Source organism: Miscanthus floridulus, chromosome 4, assembly GCF_019320115.1.
Source record: "Miscanthus floridulus cultivar M001 chromosome 4, ASM1932011v1, whole genome shotgun sequence".
Classification (NCBI taxonomy): Eukaryota; Viridiplantae; Streptophyta; class Magnoliopsida; order Poales; family Poaceae; genus Miscanthus; species Miscanthus floridulus.
In genome coordinates, this window is record NC_089583.1 from 76,898,139 (window position 1) to 76,921,345 (window position 23,207).

Genomic DNA, 23,207 nt, shown 5'->3' on the forward strand with positions numbered 1-23,207 from the left:
CTCATATGCGCTTGTTCTAGGCTTAGGTCTAGTTGCTAGTTGTGGCAGAACCTCCTAAGAAATCGGGCCCACGTGCACCTATCGTTGTCTTAACAGACCTCGGATAGCGTTCACGAGTTCCCAACAACTCAACAGGTCTGTCGGGTGTCCTCAGGGAAACCCAAATCATCCATGATTCTCTTTTCAAATAGGATCCCAATCATAGACATTGTAGATTACAACAGTTTATTCAAATATATACATCAGAGTAAAAGATAGCGAAAGTCTTAAGATAACATAGTTTACAAACTAGTTGTTTTCAAACTTACAATACCATAAGTGTCATACAACCATAGTAGCGGGATAATATTACATTAACTTTATTTATCACACAAACTAGTGCCTTGTCCAAAGGCCATTCATCACTCCTCATCGTCATTGACTTCGAACATAGACATGCAGCAGGGACCAAAACAAGCCTGCACATATGACTCATCTGCAACAAGGGTTAACAAACCCTGAGTACAAAAGTACTCAACAAGACTAACCCGACGTAAAGGGGTGTAAGACTTTTAAAGATGCAGGGGTTGGGGCAAGGTAAGGATGTAGCAAGATTCAAAAGTTCTTTGCCAAAAGCTTACTATTCTTCATCCTATTTTCACGTTTTACCCCTAAGTCCTTTTAGTTCATTATCTCAACTAAATGTACATTTCCCATATTCCAATCCTTTTCATTTCATTCCTTTTCTCAAATTTTAGTAATTCACTAGTCCTGCATTGCTTCTGTAATGAATCGAGTCTCCATATCCATGGAGCACCGGCAATTCGAATTGATTCAAGTCCCAGCTAGGGATTCCTTATCACACGACATATGTAGAACTTAATCTTGCATATATCAACCTCGCTACCAGATCCTCCTATACTAAGCCATCTCCACGCCACCCGAGAGCACAACACACCTCAAATCCGGCCACATTCCAGCCACAAGGGTACACGCTACTCCCGCCATCTCTCCACTCCTAGTGCATGGGCATTCGTCTTAGTATCGAATTAGCCGAAGTAGGCTTACCAGGAGTATGTGACCAGTACTACAAAGTGTCTCGTTCAGAAGATCCACAATGAGTGGCCTTTAAGCGACATAGCCGGCAACATTACCCAATATTCAAGATAAGTCATCCAACTAGTCTCTAGTTCATCCTACTTTCTTTCTTTCTTTGGCCAGTATGCCATCTTTGATTGTATCGAAACTTTTACTTTGAAAGCCTACCATAAAGCATACTACGCAATCTACGCTTTTTAAAAGAAAACATCTTCAAGGATGGTAAACAATTAACAAGGTAGACAATGCATCAAGTAGGTAACATTTGAACTTAATCGACTTAATGCAATAAGTAACATAGGTGATAAACTTTTCAAAGTAAACAAGGTAATGGTTTAATGCATAAACCGGGGCTTGCCTTCGTTGATGATCTTAGGTTCCGGATCCGTACCACACTTATCAAATCCCGTGACAACCAGGGATTCTTCCAGAACTTGCTCAACTAGAATTGTTTCACTCTCGGATTCTACACGAAATGATAACATATGCTTTAACATGATGATAATGTAAACATGATGCTGTCATGGTACATGAAATATAAAAACACCCCGAATACGATTTTCCTTCACGGTACAGTTGCAAGCCAACAAAACCAACTTGCAATCCTACCGTCAAGAACCACACATGTGACTTGACCAAATGAATCTTGAAACCCTACTAGTCACAAAATATGACCAAAACAAGATTCAACACTAATCAAACACTTAGGGTTTTGCTTTTATTTATTTTTGAATTAATTTGGAAATAAGCCCAAAAATGAACTTGTTCCAAATGACCTCAAAATTTTATGTAAGCTTCCTTATGTCAAATTAGTATACCAAAACAAATTTTATAATTTTTGGAATTATACAGTGGCCTACAAAAATCATGGAAGTTGCATTTATTAATTAATTGACTGAATTTTTGAACATTAAAATTTTATTCAAATTTCAAGTTTAAAATTTTTAAACCATACTAGAGCATGTACAGAAGCTACACAAAAAATTTTAGAATTTTTGGAGCTATTATTATTTTCCTACAAATTCCTAAAGTTTCAGCACTATTCACAATTTCAGAAAATACAAAATCACACTGTTCTTCTTCCTCTCTCGCACTGACAGCCAGGCCCCGCTCGTCAGTGACCCAAAGAGGACGCACAGCGGCGCTGTCTGCTCCTGATCGGCAAAACGCGCCGGCGGCGAAGCTCCGGCGAAACAGACCGCGCCTACATGACCTACTCTTTTCCCCGAACCGATCCCAGCTATCAAAAAGGCAAAAGGCACACCGAAGATAGCTCCACACCGGGCATGGCGGCTTGGGCACGACGGTGTATGGCGTAACCACGACTGACGTTGCAGTAGAGACTAAAGCGAAATGATCATCACGTTCAGGAGCTTACCGTGATCACGTAGGTAGACTCGGTGAAGGCGGAGGCGTACTGGATCGACGGGACCACGATGAGGTCGATGATGGCGGAGCTCCGGCTGGCTCCGAAGAAGACGACGTCGCGCGGTGGCGCTGACCGGCTAGAGGCGAGGCGAGCAGGTCGGGAATGAGCGGCAGGGCGAGGCGGTGCTTCTGGCCAACGCAATTGGCCCTAGGTACTATGGCGAGTACGAATTTCACGAGCGCGGTCAGGACACCGGCGGCGAGCAGTCGACGGAAAACTGAGGAACGACGACGACGTGCTCCTATTTATAGAAAGAAAGAAGGCGTACGGTGTCGACAGCACACGAGCGAGCTCACCACGGAGGCATCGGCGTGTCACCACGCGTGAAAGCGGCGAAGAAGGTCGGCGGCGAACAGTGGCGTGTCGCCGGTGGCAAACAGGCGATGTCGATTTTGATTTTTGAAATATTTACAGAACTGCCGCTGAGTCCATTTTTCAAATTACTCTCAAATTTTCTAAAGAAGTTGAAAATCTCCAAAAATGAAAGTTGCTCAATTCTTCAAACTCTACAACTTTGCTTCTAGGAACATTTTCAAATTCTGCCTTCATTTTGAAATTTGAATTTGGGGTGCATTTGAATCATTTCAAAATTACTCCAAATTTTATATGTAAACTTGAAAAACTTTGAATACCAAAGTTGATCCACATAAAATAATCTCCAACTTTGCTTTTTGCCTCAACCCCAAATTCCACATGGATTTTGAATTAGTCAAAAGGGGCAAAAAGGACTTTTATAATTTGAATTTGAATTCAAATTTGATTTGTCTTCCTTTTACTTTAATTTTGATTTTTGACCAGTAACATGGCTCATTAGGGTTATTTGAGTCAAATGACACATGACCTCACATGATCACATGAATTTTGACCCTTGTAGTCATGATCTTTGTTTAGGGTTTTGAATCACATCACATGAAATAACAACATTATAAAATAAAGCTTATTTAGTGAATGCATTCAAAATTTCCTACTTTATGAATGCTTTGCAATGCACATGATGACATGTCAAGTTTTAGTGTTAGGTCAAAACACCAGAGGTGTTACACTAGTGAGGTCTGCATACCTCTAAACCCAAGGTGCTTGCGCGCACCTTGTTTGTACTCGGTGGGGCTTCTAGTCCAACAAGACCACACCAACCGCGTTTGTGGTGTGGCCGCCACCGTGTACCAAAGGGAACATGGCCCATGGTGGTTCAGCCTGGAAGCTTGATAGTGAAGACGGCAGGGAGCGGTCTAGGAGAGGCTTATCGAAAGGCACATCGGAGACCCACTTGCGCTTGGGGAAGGCCCGGGGCTATCTATGGAGTTACTGGACCGGCAGCTTGGCCCTTGCAAGGGATTCCTTGCAAGGGGCTCCAACGAGGACTAGGGGGAAGCTTGAGCGCTTCTCGATACCTTAGTAAAAATACCAGAGTCGTCGATAGGAGTTTGCATCTCTACCTCATCTTTACCTTTCGCATTTACATTGTTACCTAGGTTATGTGCTTTACTTTCCTAGCTTAGTTGTAGGCTAGTTGATAGGGTTAGAACCTAGGTTGCAAGACTCTTTTAGCGGTAGAGATAGCAATACATTAGCAAAACCATAGTAGCACATTTAGATAGACTACTTTCTTGCATAGGTTTTGCTAAGGTGAAATTAGAGGTCATAGTTTAGAGTAGATTTTGAAGTCGCCTAATTCACCCCCTCTTAGGCGTCACAGTCTCTTACAAAGTGTACTACGGCTATCAGGATGCTAGCTTATGGAACCTTGGCTGGTCAACTTGATGAGATGTTAAAGATTGCTGCAAGCACTTGTTTGGAGATTTTGGGAAAATTTGCTGAAGGAGTGATTGAAAAATTTGGTGAAGAATATCTATGCCCTCCAAGAAGCGATGAACTGGAAAAAATCTTACAAGAAATGAGGCTCGTGGTTTTCCATGAATATTGGAAAGCATCGATTATATGCATTGAGTATGGAAGAATTGTCCGAAAGGTCGTTGGGCAGGCATGTTCACACGTGGTGACAAAGGTGTTCCTACTATGATCCTTGAAGCAGTGGCAACTCGGGATCTTCGTATATGGCATGCTTTCTTTGGTACCACTGGGTCTCAAAGCAACATAGACGTTCTAAACAAATCACCACTATTCATTCAAGCAATAAAAGGGGAAGCTCCTACTGGTACACTATGACGTAAAATGAACACAAGACATGGGTTATTATCTTGCCAATAAAATATATTCAGAATGGGCAGTATTCATGAAGACGTGACAACCCCTCAGTCAACAGAAGACAAATTATTTGCATTGATGCAACAAGGGGCGAGGAAAAATGTCGAGTGCGCATTTGGTGTGCTGCAATCACACTTTGATATTGTTCGTCGACCAGCAAGGTTATGGAAGCAGGGGACGTTATCAACATAATGCAAGCTTGTGTTATCCTTCAGAATATGATAGTGGAATGTGAGAAGGAATCAATTAGAGAAGTCTTGGATTTGAATGAATCCAAGTGCGACGATAGTGCTCCCACCTGAAGTGCGTACAAGCGACAACCCTAATCCATGCTTCGTAGAGGTACTTTGTAGAAATTCCGCTATCAAAGCTCGACCAACACATAGAAAACTCAAGAAGGATCTAATTGAACACGTGACGCTATGGAAACAAAGGAAATTTGCAACTATATATAAATATAATTATTATATTGATGGTTTTAAAAATATTGTAATCATGTTGCTCTTATTATCCTTGATACATTTTCTATCAAATAGCCACACAATGGTATACAAAAATTTATTTATAGTTGATCTTATCTAAATGCAAAGCAATAAACAGCTTAGAGACGGATTCCTATCTGTGGATTGTATGGCATGTCTTTATATCTACCTGTATCATAGATTTGAGGCGTTCAAAGACAGACGCTCGTCTATGGGATGTACCTGCCCTTATCTCTTGAGTTGCAAATTGACGGTGGTACAATTATGATAGACACTATTATGTTCACCACTGAGACTACAGGAGCTAGATTTTTTCCATTGCCCTTATTACCATGTAGAATTTCTATCTCGTTTGCTCGAGCATGTACCACATGTCCACATCTTTATTATACTATGACACAGATAGATTCACTGACAAGGTATACACAACTATTATTGCAAAAAAAAAACATTTGTATTCACTAGCATCTTACCAAGATATATACACCCACCCATTTATTTCAAATTCATTACGCTGTGCAGTCAGCCATTCCTGTCAAGAGAAAAAGATGCACAGAACGCATTTAATTGTAATGCACCATAAAATTAAAAAACATATCCACATGGAAAAGAAAATAAAACAATCCCGGTTTTTTTATAGCAAAATAAAACAATCCAGGTTATGCTACCAAACCCGTCGATCGGGTTCAGACTTGAGACAGGCCCCCGTTGAGGGTTGGCCTCGACCGGCCGGTGTTTCTCCCGGCCCTTTTCGCTTGCCGTGCTGTGCACATCTGCCCATCTGTGCCCATGAGGGCATGTGGATGTAACACATGTCACGTCGCCGTTGATTATTAGCTCAGCATTCTACCGGGGGTCAAACTGTGTTCCAGTGGCAGCCACTGCACTCTCATACTAGCTCTCTTCTCTTCGTCTTCCTCCTCTTCCTTTTGCTAGCTCGTGCTGTGCGTGTATATATATGCATCCTGCCCCCACCCCTTTTACCTCCCCACTCGTCTGCACGGAATCGGTCGATCGATCGGTGCTTTTATCTCTGAGTCTGAGCAAGCGATCGAACTCACCAACCACCGCGCTCGAGAGCTAGAGATCGAGAGTAGCTGCCGGCCGGCCGGAGCCGAAAAGGCCGGAGGCGGTGGCATGGGGAGGCCGCCGTGCTGCGACAAGGTGGGAGTGAAGAAAGGGCCATGGACCCCCGAGGAGGACCTCATGCTCGTCTCCTATGTCCAGGAGCACGGCCCCGGCAACTGGCGCGCCGTGCCGACCAACACCGGTCTGTGATGAATCTCTGATGACGACGCGGTGGACGGAATTGCCTGCCTTCCTCCAAGATCCATGCTCCAAGCTTATCTGATTTTTCTTTTTTTTGGCCGCACCGTGTGCGCGTGCAGGGCTGATGCGGTGCAGCAAGAGCTGCAGGTTGCGGTGGACAAACTACCTCCGGCCAGGAATCAAGCGCGGCAACTTTACCGAGCAGGAGGAGAAGCTCATCATCCACCTCCAGGCTCTCCTTGGCAACAGGTGATGATCTCTCGCCTGTAGTCGTCTTAGCTTGTTCCCTTTGTTTTCCCCTTACAACAATGGACAAATCATCCACGACCCGAGGTGTTCGTGTGCTGATGAGCTTGTTGATCTGCCGTGCAGGTGGGCGGCGATAGCGTCCTACTTGCCGGAGAGGACGGACAACGATATCAAGAACTACTGGAACACGCATCTGAAGAAGAAGCTGAAGAAGATGCAGGCTGTCGAAGGGGACGACGGGGGAGAGGACGGCGCAGCAGGTGCCTCGGGGGGCGGCGGCGCCGCCGGCGGGGGAGGGAATAAGCGTCCGGCCGTACCCAAGGGGCAGTGGGAGCGGCGGCTGCAGACCGACATCCACACGGCGCGGCAGGCCCTGCGCGACGCGCTCTCGCTGGAGCCTTCGGCGCCGCTGGCGCCGGCGAAGGTGGAGCCTCTGCCGGCGACTCCTCCCGGGTGCACGACGTACGCGTCTAGCGCCGAGAACATCGCGCGGCTGCTGGAGGGGTGGCTGCGCCCCGGCGGCGGCGGCGGGGGCAAGGGGCCGGAGGCGTCGGGTTCGACGTCGACGACGGCCACGACGCAGCAGCGACCGCAGTGCTCCGGTGAGGGCGCGGTGTCCGCGTCAGCGAGCCACAGTGGCGGGGCGGCCGCGAACACGGCGGCGCAGACCCCCGAGTGCTCGACGGAGACCAGCAAGATGGCCGGCGCGGGCTCCGCCTCCGCGCCGCCGGCGTTCTCGATGCTGGAGAGCTGGCTGCTCGACGACGGCATGGGGCACGGCGAGGTGGGGCTCATGGCAGACGTGGTGCCATTAGGGGACCCCAGTGAGTTCTTTTAATTAAGGCCCTACAAGTAACCAAAAGCAAGCTAATTAATCAAGTAGAGATGCAAGAACAAAAAGAAAAAATTAATCGCCGAGTTAGGTAACTAGTTAAGCAGAAATCGAACAAACTAAGTGTCTTTGAATTATTCTCGGTGATTTGGATCGAGTTGGGTGTTCGATCTAGTTTGTTTTAATCCCTTCTTTTAATTTTTTTCGCTGTTGTTGTTTCTCTGATGTTAGGGTTTGGAACTGATCATGTAAGCTTATACTAATGACAGGTTCCTAAATGGACCATGCATGAGAGTGGCCGATACTAGAAAGAAGTGTACACATCTTATAAATTAAAAGATCTATATATTTAGATGTTATAATAGATGCTCAATTATATTTGAGAGAATTCCCTGTGAGCCATTAAAAAAGATCGCAATCCCCCGTGAGCCACTGGAAAAGTTCAGCGGTCTTCAGCGTCACTGCTCCAACTTTTTTTTGCCCTCCATGCCATTGCCGTCAGATTGGACTCTAACGGTGTCAAACTGCAGGTGTGAAAAGTCGAAAATACCCTTAAGTCTAAATATGTTATTAATTTTTTTAGCATCTTAATGACTTCAAATGGAAAAACTTGTAGATCTCGTCAAGATTTATAATTTTCATATAAAAATTATCTTCTTTTAATACCACAAAAAAGATATGATTTTTCTAATATATATTAATCATATCAAATCATATATTTTTTTGTGAAATTAAATGAAGATAATTTTTATATGAAAATTATAGATCTCGACGAGATCTACAACTTTCTAGTTTTGAGTTTTTTCATTTGAAGTCGTTAAGATGCTCAAAAAAATTAATGACATATTTAGACTTAAGGGTATTTTCGACTTTTCACACCTACAGTTGACACCGTTAGAGCCCAATCTGACAGCAGTGGCATGGAGGGCAAAAAAAAGTTGGAGCAGTGACGCTGAAGACCGCTAAACGTTTTTAGTGGCTCACAGGGGATTGCGATATTTTCTAATGGCCCACAAGGAATTCCCTCCAATATATTACAACCCCCCCCCCCCCCCCCCCTCATCTAGCTCTATATATTCTTCGTGTTATTATTATTCCATTACACAAATGTTTGCTTTTGTAGAATTATCTTGTGGAATTTTGATGAAATTCTAGCATATTGCAAATCCAAATGTAAATAACTGAATGGTACTTTTCCAAAATTACTTGAATTAAAGCATGTGTTAGATATAAATAAAAGAAATAGGCCTTTTGATCAAGATATTGCAAGAGATTCTTAGCTCGGGGTAAGTAATTGGATTTCCAAGATGTGATGCATCTCATTCATGAATCATTTCTGTGTGAAATGCATAGCTTTTTTAACATGTGGGGTATCAAGAGGAAATAAAATTAGTGAGCTTGTACATCCATTTTATTTGCGATATTTATGTGTGCTTGAAAATTTGAGAGCTTCGGTTCGATTGGACCTAGAGCTGTCTTACATTTATTTGGCCCAATTCAATGCATGAAAATCACATGGCACAGCTAATTAATCTCTTCTGGAGCACAGTGTCCTGCTAGTGCTATGTATCTGGATTTTAGTTAAACTTTTTTAAAATAACTGATTTCTCTTTTTGGTAAAACTATATATACTACCGCAAACAACAGGCATACCTAAAACGTTTCCTAGAAACTTCTCGCTTTTACAAACTGATCTAGTCAAAATTTCTTAACTGTTAACTGTTTCTATTAGATATATCTAGTCCCTTTCTTCATTGTTAATAACATATATCTCTATCTAATTTGAAACATTGGTCATTAACATGTTTTCTAGCAAAGATGACTTACTACCCATCTATCATGTTACTGGAATCCACTTCTTGGATTATTTTGGTTTATTTCGGTTGATTCAATAGTGTTCTGTGAGAGAGAATAAGCTAAAACATGAAACAAGTCGAGACGAAACATGAAACAAGTCGAGACTAGACCAGAAGAACACGCTAATGTTGAATAGTCCAAGACAACTACATTTAATGCAAACTGAACTCATACCGAGGCCCCGTTCGGTTGGTTCTCTCGGAACCAGCCGTTCCGGACCTAGAAATTTTCCGTGCTAATACAAATTTGTGGAAGATCTATGCGGCTGAGAATCATTTCCCTGCAACCAAACGGGACCTGAAAGGGATTTGAAATAAACTGGGGAATTGCAGGGCGGGGTACCCCATCCTATCACACCCAAGTTGGAGAGACCATGTGTGACTACTTATTAATCCGATAGCATCATTTATATAGCTCTCCCGGTTTATAACTCATAGGAGACACTTGACCTAATTTTCCTTCCCACCACCATTCTGTGATGGATAGTGACCCATGCTGGAACCAGTCATTGAGACCGGCATTGCATTAATAAGATTTAAGCACCAATGCTTCCTCCCATTCCATCCGATGGGCATAGGTTGTCAAAAGGCATCTCTGAGTTTATCCTTGTCCACTGTATCACACACAAAATATAACGACTTTGTTAGTGTCAGTAAAAGTCTCTATAGTGACTAACCAACAGTCAGTATATATCTATGCCGACTCTACCTCTCAGTTGTTGTAAGTATAGTGTTGGTACAAAAGTTATACCAGCCGACGTACGGTCAGGCACCTAAAGGATTTTTACCGACTGATAGTTCAACAGGATCATTTAAATAGATAAAAAAAGAAAGCTAATTTACATGTAGAATATTATTGATATGGTCTATAAGATACAACTAACTTTAATTGAAGATTGTTATAAAATATGGGAAATAAAAATGAAAATACTACCCTGTGCTTCTATCTAATTTAAATGGTATATCTACTATACGGACATTACTTTCGTATTTTCAATATACCTAGCTTTTAATATATTTATGTATAAAATCTGAGTGGGTCTGAGAGATTATTTCCAGTCAGAGAGAGTAGAGGCACAATAAGTTAGGCCTTGTTTAGTCGGCGAATTTTTTTGGGAAATGGTACTGTAGCACTTTCATTGTTATTTGGCAATTAGTGCTCAATCATAGTTTAATTAGGCTTAAAAGATTCGTCTCGTGAATTTTGTCTAAACTGTGTAATTAGTTTTATTTTTTATTTATATTTAATGCTTCATGCATGCGTCCAAAGATTCGATGTGACGGGGAATCTTGAAAAATTTTGCAAAATTTTAGGACCTAAACAGGCACTTAATAAAACTAGATAAGAACACCACTACTGCTGGACACGCTTTGTAGTAAATGAAATCACATTTTTATAAGAGATGTCTCTCCGTGATGACATATGCCCTTGCGTAGGGTTTGTTGGACTACTTGTCATTTATCAGAGGAAGCTTGTGAAAGAGAAGTCAAGTTTTTGTACAAGGAAGCGAAGCGCCTATGCATTGTTGTGATTTCGTCAATCTCGAATTTTTCGGAGGTGCTCATAAGAGTAGGATGTGTGCACGTGTTCTTAGAGGTAATTGTGTTTGTACTGTTATTCAAAAAAAGGGGCGACTGAATTGGCTAGCTCCAAAAAAAAAAAAAATCAAAGTGCCAAAATAAATACGGATGTCATAACTTATTATTTGACCTAAACTGAATAATAACAAATTCGGCTAAAATTGATGAGCTTTTTGGCCCTTGTGCACACTGAAATCAAACAATACCCCTGGCTGGATTCGCATATATGGTATATATACTTTGCTATCTGTGAACGAAATTACTTTTGGCGTTCTTGTGAATGCGCGCACCAGTTACTTAATTAAGAGGAACTTTTACAGCTATTATAAGTCGGACACATGGAGCAAATTTTATTATTTTATACTACTGAATGTTTTAATCAAAAGTGGAACAATTTTGTCTATCTACCATAAAATTTGCATTGTAATTTTATTACGTTGCAGTCGACTGTCCTTGGAATTTTATCCAATGTTCATCTCGTCCACAACGAACTTTCATTTTCAGTCACACCAAGAATATATATGAATGAATATGGCCCTAAGTAGTTTTTTTAATAGAAAAGAATACCGTCCTAAGTAAATGAACTTCTCTAATTCTCTTACGGTCTTACCCCCTTGCTATGACATATAGTGAGGCTTTTCAGCATTCAAGTCTGCTCTGAAACACACAGAAAACATATCCAAGCATCGCTTGGATTCTACAGGTGTGGCGGCATGCAGCACGTACTAGTGCGAGACAGCGGGACGACTGCCGTGACGACGCTCTGCATTGCCTGTACAGTACTAACCAGCCATGGGGAAAAAGAAAACCATCAGAGTAAAGGGCAAGGCAACAAGAGGCCCGGACGGAGTGCAATGCCATGCGGATGCGGCCGGCCTTGGAAACGTACCGTAGGGACGGACGGGATCGGAGTAAATGCCGTCTGCCTCTCGCGATTGCAGATTTTGTAGGGCGCCATTGACATCTTCCTTCCCTGCTTTCTCGGCACTGGCCTGCTGCTTCATGCGTGCATGGGCCCACACCTAACTGAAGCTGTAGTAAAAAAAGAAACAGCCAAGGCGCTCGATCTCATGCAAGCCATGACCTCATGATGGTTGATGGAAAGGTTCAGCTCTTTCGACCGCTGCATGCATGAGTGCTCCAGTTGAGGCATGTGAATGATACTGCTGAATCAGTAAGCCGTATATTTACACGCACACACATATATTCATTGTAGAGACTTTGGAGGACTACTACTTAGCCCTTGTTTAGTTCACCAAAACTCCCAACTTTGGCACTATACAAAAAAAAAAAAAAGATTTCTCGTCACATCAAACTTGCGGTACATGTATGGAGTACTAAATGTAGATGAAATCAAAAACTAATTGTATAGTTTGGTTGAACTTTACGAGACAAATCTTTTGAGCCTAATTAGTCAATGTTTGGACAATAATTCACAAATACAAATGAAATTGCTACAGTATTTACCGTCACATCAAACACTGTGCAAATGCAGAATCGGCCGGAACTAAACGCGCCCTTAATAAACCGCTCAAAAATTTCAGTGCATGCTGGTGCATGGAGAAGGAACACATGCATGAATGGTTGAATTGAACAACGCTGGTACTTGCTTGTTGTTTACTGAAGAAAGCTTCAACGAGACATGCGGCGTGTTCGCTGGTGGGTTTTTGGGTTAGTTGGTGCTAGTTTGTTGTGAGAGAAAAACACTATTGATTGGTTGAATAAGTCTAGGCTGAAATCAACAAACGAACAGGGGTGATAGTCAAAGCAAAGGAGAGAGGGAGAGAGCTCGTCAGAGAGGGGAAGAGATTAGAGACAGAAAAAACAATGTAGTAGCAGCATACTCAGAGTGATGGAATTGAATGCTGCAGAGCAAAAGAGAAAACGAAAGAGGCATAAATGCATGCCCTACACCACTGCACATGTGAGGTGACTTATTGGTATGGTAGTGCAGCTAGCCAGTACAGTACTCATCAGGAGTAGCAGCTGATCATCATCAGCTGAATGCATGCTGCAGCTGCATACCGTACCTCGCTCTTCCAGTCTTGCTCCTCTTTACTCTTCACCGGCTGTAAAGATCATAAAGCTGAAGAACAACACGAGATCGAAGACGACGGCATCGGCAGATGCGTGCGAGGTGTGACATATGTGTCCTGTGCCTAGCTTTGATCTCTCTCCCAGTCTGTAAAAGTAAGCACTGAAGCTATACAGATCGGTAGCTAGCTCCGCTGTCCTCACGAAAAATCTACGGCAGGAACAAGAACAACAGTTGTGTGCCCATCCAAGGTATCATCAATCGATCCGGAGCTGGATCATCGGTCATTCATCACGCTGGCCGGCTTGCTCGCCATGAATTAATGTTGGTCCGTTAGTTGCTGCATACAGTAAATAAACAGCAAGTCAACTGACTTACACTGACACGTGGCTGCTGCATTCACTCACCAACGCTAGGGAGACAAATGATGTAGTGTTGCTAATCAGGTTTGATTTTATACTGCTGCTACTCCTGCTGCTGATGTGATGATAGTCAGTGTTGTGGTTTTTTGCAGGCTCGCCGCTGCTGGGCGGGTTTCAGAGTCGCCGAGACTCCAGGGCCCGGGCCATGGAAAAATGTGGCGGATTTGATAGTGTCATCCTGGGATATTTTTTTATCCTTTTTATTCAATAATTTAATAATAATTGCTTCTGAATTTTTTTTTGCTGATACGACCTTTTCGGTCGCTCAAATAATGTTATCACGCCACATGTATTGGTGCGACAACATCTGTCATGTTAGACGGTGTTTCCAACGTGGAAAACCTTGTCGCGTCACTCCGGCTGACATGTACTGTTCCGTCACTTGAAAAATCATAACCCTTTAATACGACGTCGGATTAAGATGAAATTTATATAAAATTGTAGCTTCTCAACGAGATCTACAACTTTCTAATTTTGAGTTTTTTTATTTCAAGAAGCTACTATGCTCAAAAAATAATATAAAATTTTAGGACCATAATAATCGCGTAAAGTGTTGTCGCATTAGAAAAATAATATTTTTTTGTATGTTGTCAAATGAAGATAATTTTTACATCAAAGTTGTAGCTCTCAATTAGATCTACAACTTTATAGTTTTCAGTTTTTACATTTGAGGTCGTTAATATGCACGAAAAATAATATAAAATTTCAGCGTCTTAATAATCGCATACTGGCGTTTGTCGTATTAGAAAAATAATAGTCGTTTGATGTCAATTGTAGATACATTTTATATCAAAGTTGTAGCTCTTAATGAGATCTACAAGTTTTATTTAAAAAATATTTTTATGCGACATCAAATAAGAAATATATGATTTTTATAAAAAGATAAGCTTTGAAACATGATTAATATGCTATTAAATTTTGCATTATTTTTTGGGTATTTTAACTATCTCAAATGAAAGATCACAAAATTAAAAAGTTGTTGATCTCATAGATAGCTATAACTTTAGTATAAAAAGTATCTTCATCATGACACCAAACATGAAAAAAATATAATTTTAGTAAAGCGACGACAAGACCTAGTGCATGATTATTATGCTGCTGAAATTTTATATTATTTTTTCGTGCATCTTAACAACCTCAAATGTAAAAACTAAAAATTATAAAGTTGGTAGATATCGTTGAGAGATACAACTTTGATGTAAAAAGTATCTCATTTCACAACATATAAAAAAGATATTATTTTTCTAATACGACAAGCACTAGTACGTGATTATTATGGTTTTAAAATTTTATATTAATTTTTTTAGCATCTTAATGTCTTCAAATGAAAAAACTCAAAACTAGAAAGTTATAGAATCTCGTCGAGTGCTACAATTTTTATATAAATTTCATCTTCATCCGATGTTATATTAAAGAGTTATGATTTTTTAAAATTTCAGTCTTGTCACGCGCACTATCGATGGTGTGACAGAATAATACTGTCACTGCCAGCGGGAGTGGCGTTATAAGGTTTTCCATATCGGAAACATCTTCCAACTGTGGCATATCTTGTCGTGCCAACGCATGTGGTGCGACAATGTTATTTGGTCACGTCAGCCTCACTGGTGCGACCAAAAGGTTTAGATTTAAAAAAAAGAATTTTGAAACAGGTTATTATTAAAATATTGAATAAAAATTATTAAAATAGAAAAATTCTCCGATCTGTTACAAATCCGCTGCCTTACTTGCCTCTGGACCGGTGGTGTGAAAATACTTCCGCTGTCTCCTCAGAGCACTACTGTAGAATATACAATTACTGTTGACTCATCACTACCGGTTGTTTTGGAACAGGTAATGATAATATATCACTGTCGGATCATGATTCAACCGATAGTAATAGTTTATCACACCCGATTTTAAAGATAAAACCGAATGCACATCACATGTATCACAAAATTAGTATATTCATACACACGAACCACAATAATAATGGTACATTGCAATGTTCATTACATAAATGTTAATTTACAAAATGGCCAGATGGTCTAAAGAAAACTCCATCTTCGAGTCCGAACAGCTGGGTGGAGTAGCAAAGGGCCAAAGAGAAGGACAAGTGTACCTGTTGACACCAAAATTTAGTTCAAGAAGAAAGGACCCCGAGGTCTAAATTCGTCAAAGGAAAGCCAAGATATTCAGCAAGGATCGGCTAACCAAGGTCGCCATCAAATAAATAAGATGACATCATCGCTCCAAAGGAATGGACCCTATCGGCTGAAATCGGCAAGGCATAAAGCAAGAAGATACGTCGGACTTCATAGAAGGTATCAGCTGAAATCGGCAAGGCATAAAGCAAGAAAATACGTCGGACTTCATAGAAGGAAAAGATTAGAGTCCAAGTTATCTTAAATTATGAAGTTTTGTTTTCTTTCCCAAGTTTTGTGAATCGGTCTTATTCGACTAGGACTCGCAGTCAAGCCTTGGTTATTAATATTAAACCTCGGCTATTGTAATAGACATCTCTCATCGATTAACCAAACAAGTACCTTTACTTTCCGACTTACGCCACCCCTTAGGAGTAGGAGTAGAGTAGATTTCAACGAGTTCTTTGGGCAAGCAGGGCTGCATCAGACTGACCTGACCTCCAGCTTGTTTGTGAGTATCCGTCACGACTTGTATTGTTACTTGCAAGGCTACAACAGGCGACTGATTTCTTGCAAGTCGCGGTACTAAGTTATAAGTTAGTTATCGATCTATATTGTTGTTTATAAGGCTGCAACAGACTGACTGATCTCTTACAAGTCACGGTATAGATTAGTTATTGATTTGTATCAACCTTTACAAGGCTATAACAGACGACTGATCTCTTGTAAACGTTGGTATTAATTAAAGTTATCGATATTGTAGTTAAATAGTTTACTTGTTTAATATAATATCACCAATTGTCCGATCTAGATTGAGATTTATTCGATCATATTATTTTGATCTATCATCTATGGGTTATTATCATAGTTGAATTCAATTCTTGACATTAGATCCTGTTTGATGACTAATCTATCTCGATCTTGATCGTACATGGCGGGTGTTTAAAGTCGTATTCTATTAAGAGATAGATTCATCGATCGCCAGAATCCAGTATAACTCCGCTATCAATGCTGCATCAACCGACTCGACCTGTTGATAGCGTGTCAGATTGGACATTATCGGTTAATAGATCTATCTATTAAGAAGAACATGGCGTCAGCCACCCGCTATGTCTCCATCGGCTATTTAGCCGATGGCTCGAGCTTTCATGCATATAACATGCTTTCATGATTTCTTTACGATATAAGTAGATCTATCAACTGCTGGTCTCTGATCTAGGGTCCTACTATCAATGTTGTATCAGATGACTCGACCTGTTGATGGTACAATAGATTGAGCCTAGTTGTTTGTAGATTTATTTATATACAATGGATGAGTGATCAGTATGCTATACGACAAGATCGCTGGAATCGGCTATTTTAGCTGATAGACCGTTTTGTTGAGGATGTACTGGCTATTTATAAGCTTTTATCTATTTTAATCTCAGTTAAAGCTAGTATGTTTCTCATATGTATGCTTACACGCCTATCTTTATATCTTTCACATGTTTTCATGATCATCAGCTAAGTTAGATCCATGTAACTGAGTAAATAATAATTACCTATATACTTGTTTTGCTTACATTACATTGTGAACATGCTGGATATTGACTCTTTAGTCGATAGCCTTATTTCATCGACTACTTAGCCGCATATTTGGAACTATCTGGACAAACACCGGCATGTTCCACCTTAAATTACTGATTAATTTTCTCTTCCTTGTCAATTGCAGGGTCAAATTGACTTGGCACACCCTCGGTCACGACCATCCAGGTCCAGTGTCCACCTTAAGCCCGGAGAGAGCTCGGGATCTGCTCCACATGGTTTCTCTCGACTTGCTTCGTGTCAGTGGCTACCTATCGCTTTCTTCCATCGACATGTACATCAAAATATACTCTACAAGTGTAGGAAAGTATAACGATGAGGCTTAAAATTAAACAAAGAAAGGTCTTATGAGGTTTGACACTGGCTTAAAGAATCTAGATGGCTATGGAGGGGTGAAAAATCTAGATGGCTAGAGGGGGTGAATTGTCTATAAAAAATTTCTCTATGAATTCACAGACACCAGAGCAAAGTAGTTAGTAAAATAGCAAAGTCTAATAGCCACTACTTTGCCTAGCTTTATCCCCATGGTTTGGTTCTTTGACTACAACCTATGCCCACGTTGCAGCGAGTCTCAATATGATGATTTTTGCGCACTAACCACAACATGGGTGCCGTAAGAATCAATCAATAAGGAGCACTCCAACTAGCCATGACCATTCGACTAAAGTTGCTCTGCATGATTTCCCACATTGATGAACACACAACTTGTTTGGAGGCAAGAAACAAACACCACAAAGCCCCTCAATGATCCTCCAATCCACCAAACCGTCAAGGTGGCAGCAACCACCAAGAGTAACAAGAAACACTACTATAATAAACTTAATCGAGGTGGGCAAAAAGGATTTCCTGAGTCGGGCAACCCATCCGCCTTGGTCGAAAGGTCACAGTAAATCAATCTTAACCGAGGCAGTTGAAATGCCCGCCTCAGTTAATCAAATAAAAAAACAAAAAAAATATGAAAGCATGTGGACAAGCCTAGAGAGCCCATCCATGGGCCCTCTGAGCCTATCCATGGGTCGCTTGCCAGTCGTAGCTGCTTATCGGTGACTAGCATCCTCACCAGACTGATGGGATCTGGCTGCTCGATGCTGGATCCAGGTTGCCCACCGTTGGATACAGCCTTCGGTCGCCAAGATCTGCCCGCCCACCGTGAAGATTCGACCATCCACCATCGGATCCGGCCTTTGGCCACTGGATCCATGAGCAAGGAAGGGGAGGGGAGGAGCGCCATTAGAGTTGATACCATGTGACATTGGATCCAGCCTCTCCCGCCATCATGATGCTAGATCTGGCCTCCCCCGCTGCCATAACGCTGGTAAGGCCTCTCCCATTGCCATGACACTAGAGTTGACACCCATGACGCCGGATCCAGCCTCCCTTGCAGCCATGACTGCTAGATTCGGCTTGTAGGCCACCGAGAGGTGTTCAAGGAGGGGAGGGAGAGTGCTCAGGCACCAGGGAGGAGATGGGAGGGGTGCACCGCCGAGAGGGGAGGGGCACGGTCTGAGGGAGGGGAGGGGTGGGGAGAGGGTGGCGGGATGGGGAGGTGTAGAGTCAATATGGCGGACTAGAGGGGGTGAATAGTCATTTCTAAAATTAATCATATTGGCTAACCGTAACAAATGTGGAATTAAAACTATTGGTCTAGCAAAGACTATACCCCTCTATCTAAGTTATCAAGCACCTTGAAAAGATGCTAAATAAGTAACTAAGGTGCCAGGCTAACTAGAGCTCACCTAACCAATTCTAGGAGCAAGGTCCACACAAATCTATGCCACTAGTACTTCAAGCATGGGAGAGCTCCTACACAACCAGTAAGCAAAAGCACAAAGCTCCTAAGCTCACTAGCAATGCTCAATAACAAGGCAACTAATGCCAAATTAGAGAGTACAAATTACTTAGCTACACAAACTAAGCAATGTGACTAACAAGGTTACTAAAACCAAATTAGCCACGCAAGGGAGCTACTTCTATGCTACACAAGCAAGAAGGTAACTAGCAAGCTACACAAGCAAACTAATTATAAGAGCAACTACACAAGCTCAATGTATATGAAAGTAAATACAAGCTTGTGTAAAGGGGAATGCAAACCAACTAGGAAGAACAAAGTTGACACGGTGATTTTTCTCCCGAGGTTCACGTGTTTGCCAACAGGCTAGTCCCTGTTGTGTAGACCGCTCACTTGGTGGTTCAGTGGCTAATTGGCATCACCCGCCAATCCCACACATTGGGCACCACTAGAACCTACCCACAAGTGAGGGTAACTCAATGACATGCTCTACTAGTGTTGCTCTTCATGGCTCCCGCGGTGTGAGCATGGTGCCCCTCATAAATCCTTCTTCCGAAGTACCATACAATCTTCTTGCGTGCTTCACAATGGAGAACTCACCACCAAGCCATCTAGGAGGTGGCAACCTCCAAGAGTAACAAGCACCACCGGCTTGCAACTCGATCAGCCTAGTGCCACTCGATGCAATCTCACAATACAATGCACTAGAATCACTCACTCAAAATCGGATCGCACTCTTGCAAGCACAAGTGAGTTAGAGGGCTCCTAAGCACACTCAATAATGGACACAAAGTCCCCCAAGGTCCTCAACCTTAGCCATGGCCGAGACACCCCTCTATTTATAGCCTCAAGCCAAAATAGAGTTGTTACCCCTTCACTGAGTTTTTTGTGAGGCGACCGAACATGCTGCTACATAATGACCGGACTAGCTACCCAGCGTTCGGTCATCGGATGTGAGCCACGTGGCCTCATGATTCAATGTCCACCACATCATCTCAACGGCTAGTTCATGCGTGTGCCTATCCAGCGAAGACCGGACTGCACCTCTGTGCTAAGACCAAACTCGTAGTGCACCAGAGTCCAGTCCATTCCATGCCTCTATGCAAGGCGATCGATGCTGCTTCCACATGATGACCGAACCTATAGGACTCAGAGTCTGGTCCTAACTCAAATTCACACCTGAGAGGTTTAGCCAGTGATCAGACGCGTCAGATGAATGATTACTAGACACCTAGGGTGCAGTTGTTTTCTGGCTTCCACGTCGCCTCCCCATGCAATCACCGCATGACCAGACTCAGTGACCTAGGTCCGGTCACTCCTCAAAGCTTGAGCCCGGTTGCCCCAGCTACTCTCTATCATGCTATGCTGCTCAACCGGACCAGTGGCTCAGGGTCTAGTCACCTCAGGGTCTGGTTAATCCATAGGCCACGTCTGAGACTAGGGTTAGCGATAGGACTTGCCAAGGCAGAGTCCAGTCCTACCCGTCAGCAGGGTCTGGTCCCTATTTCTCCACCTTTTCTTCTCCAAAGTGATCTATTCCGACTCCAACTTCTTCTCATTTGCAAATGTGCCAACACCACTATTGGTATTTATTAACGCACATAGATAAATCCACAAGCATAGGGATACCACTGTAGCTTTTACTTAAAAGTATTCCAAGTATCATATCCATAGGGAAACATGTGAGACTAACTATGGTCTAACTTAACTAAGGGTAGCAACAAGGTTAGGATAAACATGAGCATAGAGAGGATAACTAAGGTTCTCTTGTTCTGACTTGGGTAAGCTATGTCTTCTACTATTCAACTGGGGGCATTACTAAGAAAAAGACACCAACAGAGGATGCCTTCCTTCATAACCGGGTCCTACTTGGCCTACAAATGGAGGTGGACTATAGAGGATTCAATGAGTCTATAAAAATCACCCTCGCGAGCTACCACCAATCTAAAATGCAAGGTGAATCCATGATTAATCTAAGTCTAAGCTCCACGCTTACACTTATGATTAATACTTTACTCCCCTTAGGAAGAGAATAAAACACTCAAAAGAGTCATGATCCTGATGAACAATATAAACCAGATGCTTACTTGAATCAGAAGTTGAGTACTAGAGAAGTCTCAGAAGCAAGATCAAATAGAACTTGGATCCACCAAGGTACAAGCCATAGAGAGAGTACCGATAGGCTAGCACTTCCTCCAAACTCTTCCCTCACACTCTATCTCACTATTGTTTATAAGGACTAGATCCTATGGAGAAACTAATCTTCTCTTGATTGCTGGCTCGATCTTGAAGATATGAATTAGGGTTTTAGGGATGGCTCTCCTGGAGAGGGGTACATGGCTGTATATATAGGGGGTAGCATCAATTCTAGACTCTTAGATCAAACCGACTTAAAAGGATAGCGTAGATACAATCTAGGAGGCTGGTGGAGAACCGACATACGAAGTGGGGGCTAACTAGTGGGCTCCATAGGCTATTTGGCCTATAGGTGGGGCTAGCCAGCCAGTCTCAGTGACAGGTGGGTCCCATCTTTGGTGGTTTGCCCTCTAGAGTCTTCTAGAGTCTTCCCATGTCGGTACCATCGTGAATAAACGTGATTTGCTTTGACGAATAGGTCCACCTTGTCATTTTCTGATTAAATCCTCTTACAAACATAGATTCACCAAAACTCATAGAATTTATTAGTTTAAACCCCTAGACCTATGTTTAGTGATGGAATTAAGTATATATGCAGGTTATATTGATGGTTTATAATTGATGTTAATGACCGTCAACAAGCTCCCCCAAGTTTAACCTTTGCTCGTCTCTGAGCAAAGCTAAACTCAACAATAGATCAGGAGTTGCTATAATGTTTTCACTCCTCAAAAGTACACATGCATTCAATCAAGAATTCTCCTCCGGATTATAATAAACTGATCTGACTTTCAAACTTACCCATATTACCTTCAACAATGGGGCTTCTCAGCCTTCACTTGGGTCTTGAGCAATTGAAAGACAGAACGATCAAGTCAAGCACTATGTCTTAAGTTCTTTGTTCCACCATTATTATGGAGTTTTTATAAGTTTTTCAAAATAAAACCCAGAGATTTCGTTGTATGACACTCTCAAGTCTCTCAATAAATGTGGTATTTGTGGATCCTCACCAAGGCAATAAAGATGTTATGCCTTTTCTCTTCCTACCACTAAGGCTTATGTGGAGTTCATAGGTAGGGAGAAAGCTAGAGCCTACTTGCAATACATATATTATAAAGTCAAATGATGGATCAAAAGAGAGCTCAGTCATACAATCAAATCAAGATGTGTATATGTGTAGATGTTTGGTGGATATATATGGTGGCTAACCTAATTCTACTTTTCTCCTTGAAAACTTATCTCTCTTTTGAAACTTGGAAATATTTTTGCAAGAGAACATGAGCTATATTATTCTTCTCTTTTCTCTCTTTTTTTCTTTTTAGGCGGGCATCTAAGTACCCATTGTTTTCAATATCTTAGACACTTGTGTCCATTTTTTCTCAACTTCTTCTTTTTTCTATTTTTTCTTTTTTCTCTCTCTCTCTCTTTATGAATAACTTTTGTATAGCCCATGCCACTTTTCAATAAAACTTTTGAGAGATAGTAACAAGAACTTGGAGCATTTATTTGGTGGATGAAAAACCTATCAAGCATGTTTTTGTGTCACTCCTAGTGTAAGAGTAAAACATTTTTGGGTGGATCTAGATGGAAGGCATGTTTTTACGCCTACCCTAGTGTAGGAGTAGTGCATATTTGGGTGGTGTATATGTGATCTTGATTTTAAGAGCATGACAAATCTCTCATTAGGGTCAACAAAGCTTGACAAAACTCAATGCAATTACAAGCAGCATATGTGTGGAAGTTTTCCAAGCCTAAATAACATGTATGGTTCTGGTGTAAATTTAAGCTTTGTCATATAGGAACTCATCAGTGTAGCATTTTTGTGTTTTTCAAAAAGTAAATCTCTAGAACTTTAGTGTCACTTGACACAAGATAAATAGTAGCTTAGACCTTCTCATATCATATCCATCAATTACCTAGACTTAGATCAAGCATATGCTACCCATGAGTTTTAAGTTCAGAGTAAATCCTTATATCAAAACAATCTTATCCAAAACACGGGAGAATTTAAGGCTGAAAACTAGGTACTTGAAAGGAATTACAATAGAGCAACTATTCATCATTTCCATTTAAGAGATTATTCTAAGTCCTCTTTATTTTATTCAGCCCAATCCATATCTAGGATGATATCTAGGCTAGTGGAA

The 23,207-nt window shown here is 41.7% G+C and overlaps 1 protein-coding gene across 1 annotated transcript; it reads left to right on the forward strand.

The window, feature by feature from the left end:
• Positions 1-6,085: 6,085 nt before the first annotated feature.
• Positions 6,086-7,881, forward strand: LOC136551769 (myb-related protein 306-like). Its single transcript, XM_066543310.1, has 3 exons — positions 6,086-6,463; positions 6,582-6,711; positions 6,835-7,881. The coding sequence occupies exons 1-3, from the start codon at positions 6,331-6,333 to the stop codon at positions 7,547-7,549; spliced, it is 978 nt and encodes a 325-aa protein (XP_066399407.1). The 5' UTR covers positions 6,086-6,330; the 3' UTR covers positions 7,550-7,881.
• Positions 7,882-23,207: the final 15,326 nt, after the last annotated feature.

What these genes read in the sequence shown, in the direction of transcription:
- LOC136551769 (XM_066543310.1), top strand. Translation starts at nt 6,331, where the DNA reads ATGGGGAGGCCGCCGTGCTGCGACAAGGTGGGAGTGAAGAAAGGGCCA. An exon ending in CGCCGTGCCGACCAACACCG is followed by an intron (nt 6,464 to 6,581) that starts GTCTGTGATGAA and finishes GTGCGCGTGCAG; the next exon opens with GGCTGATGCGGTGCAGCAAG. An exon ending in CAGGCTCTCCTTGGCAACAG is followed by an intron (nt 6,712 to 6,834) that starts GTGATGATCTCT and finishes TCTGCCGTGCAG; the next exon opens with GTGGGCGGCGATAGCGTCCT.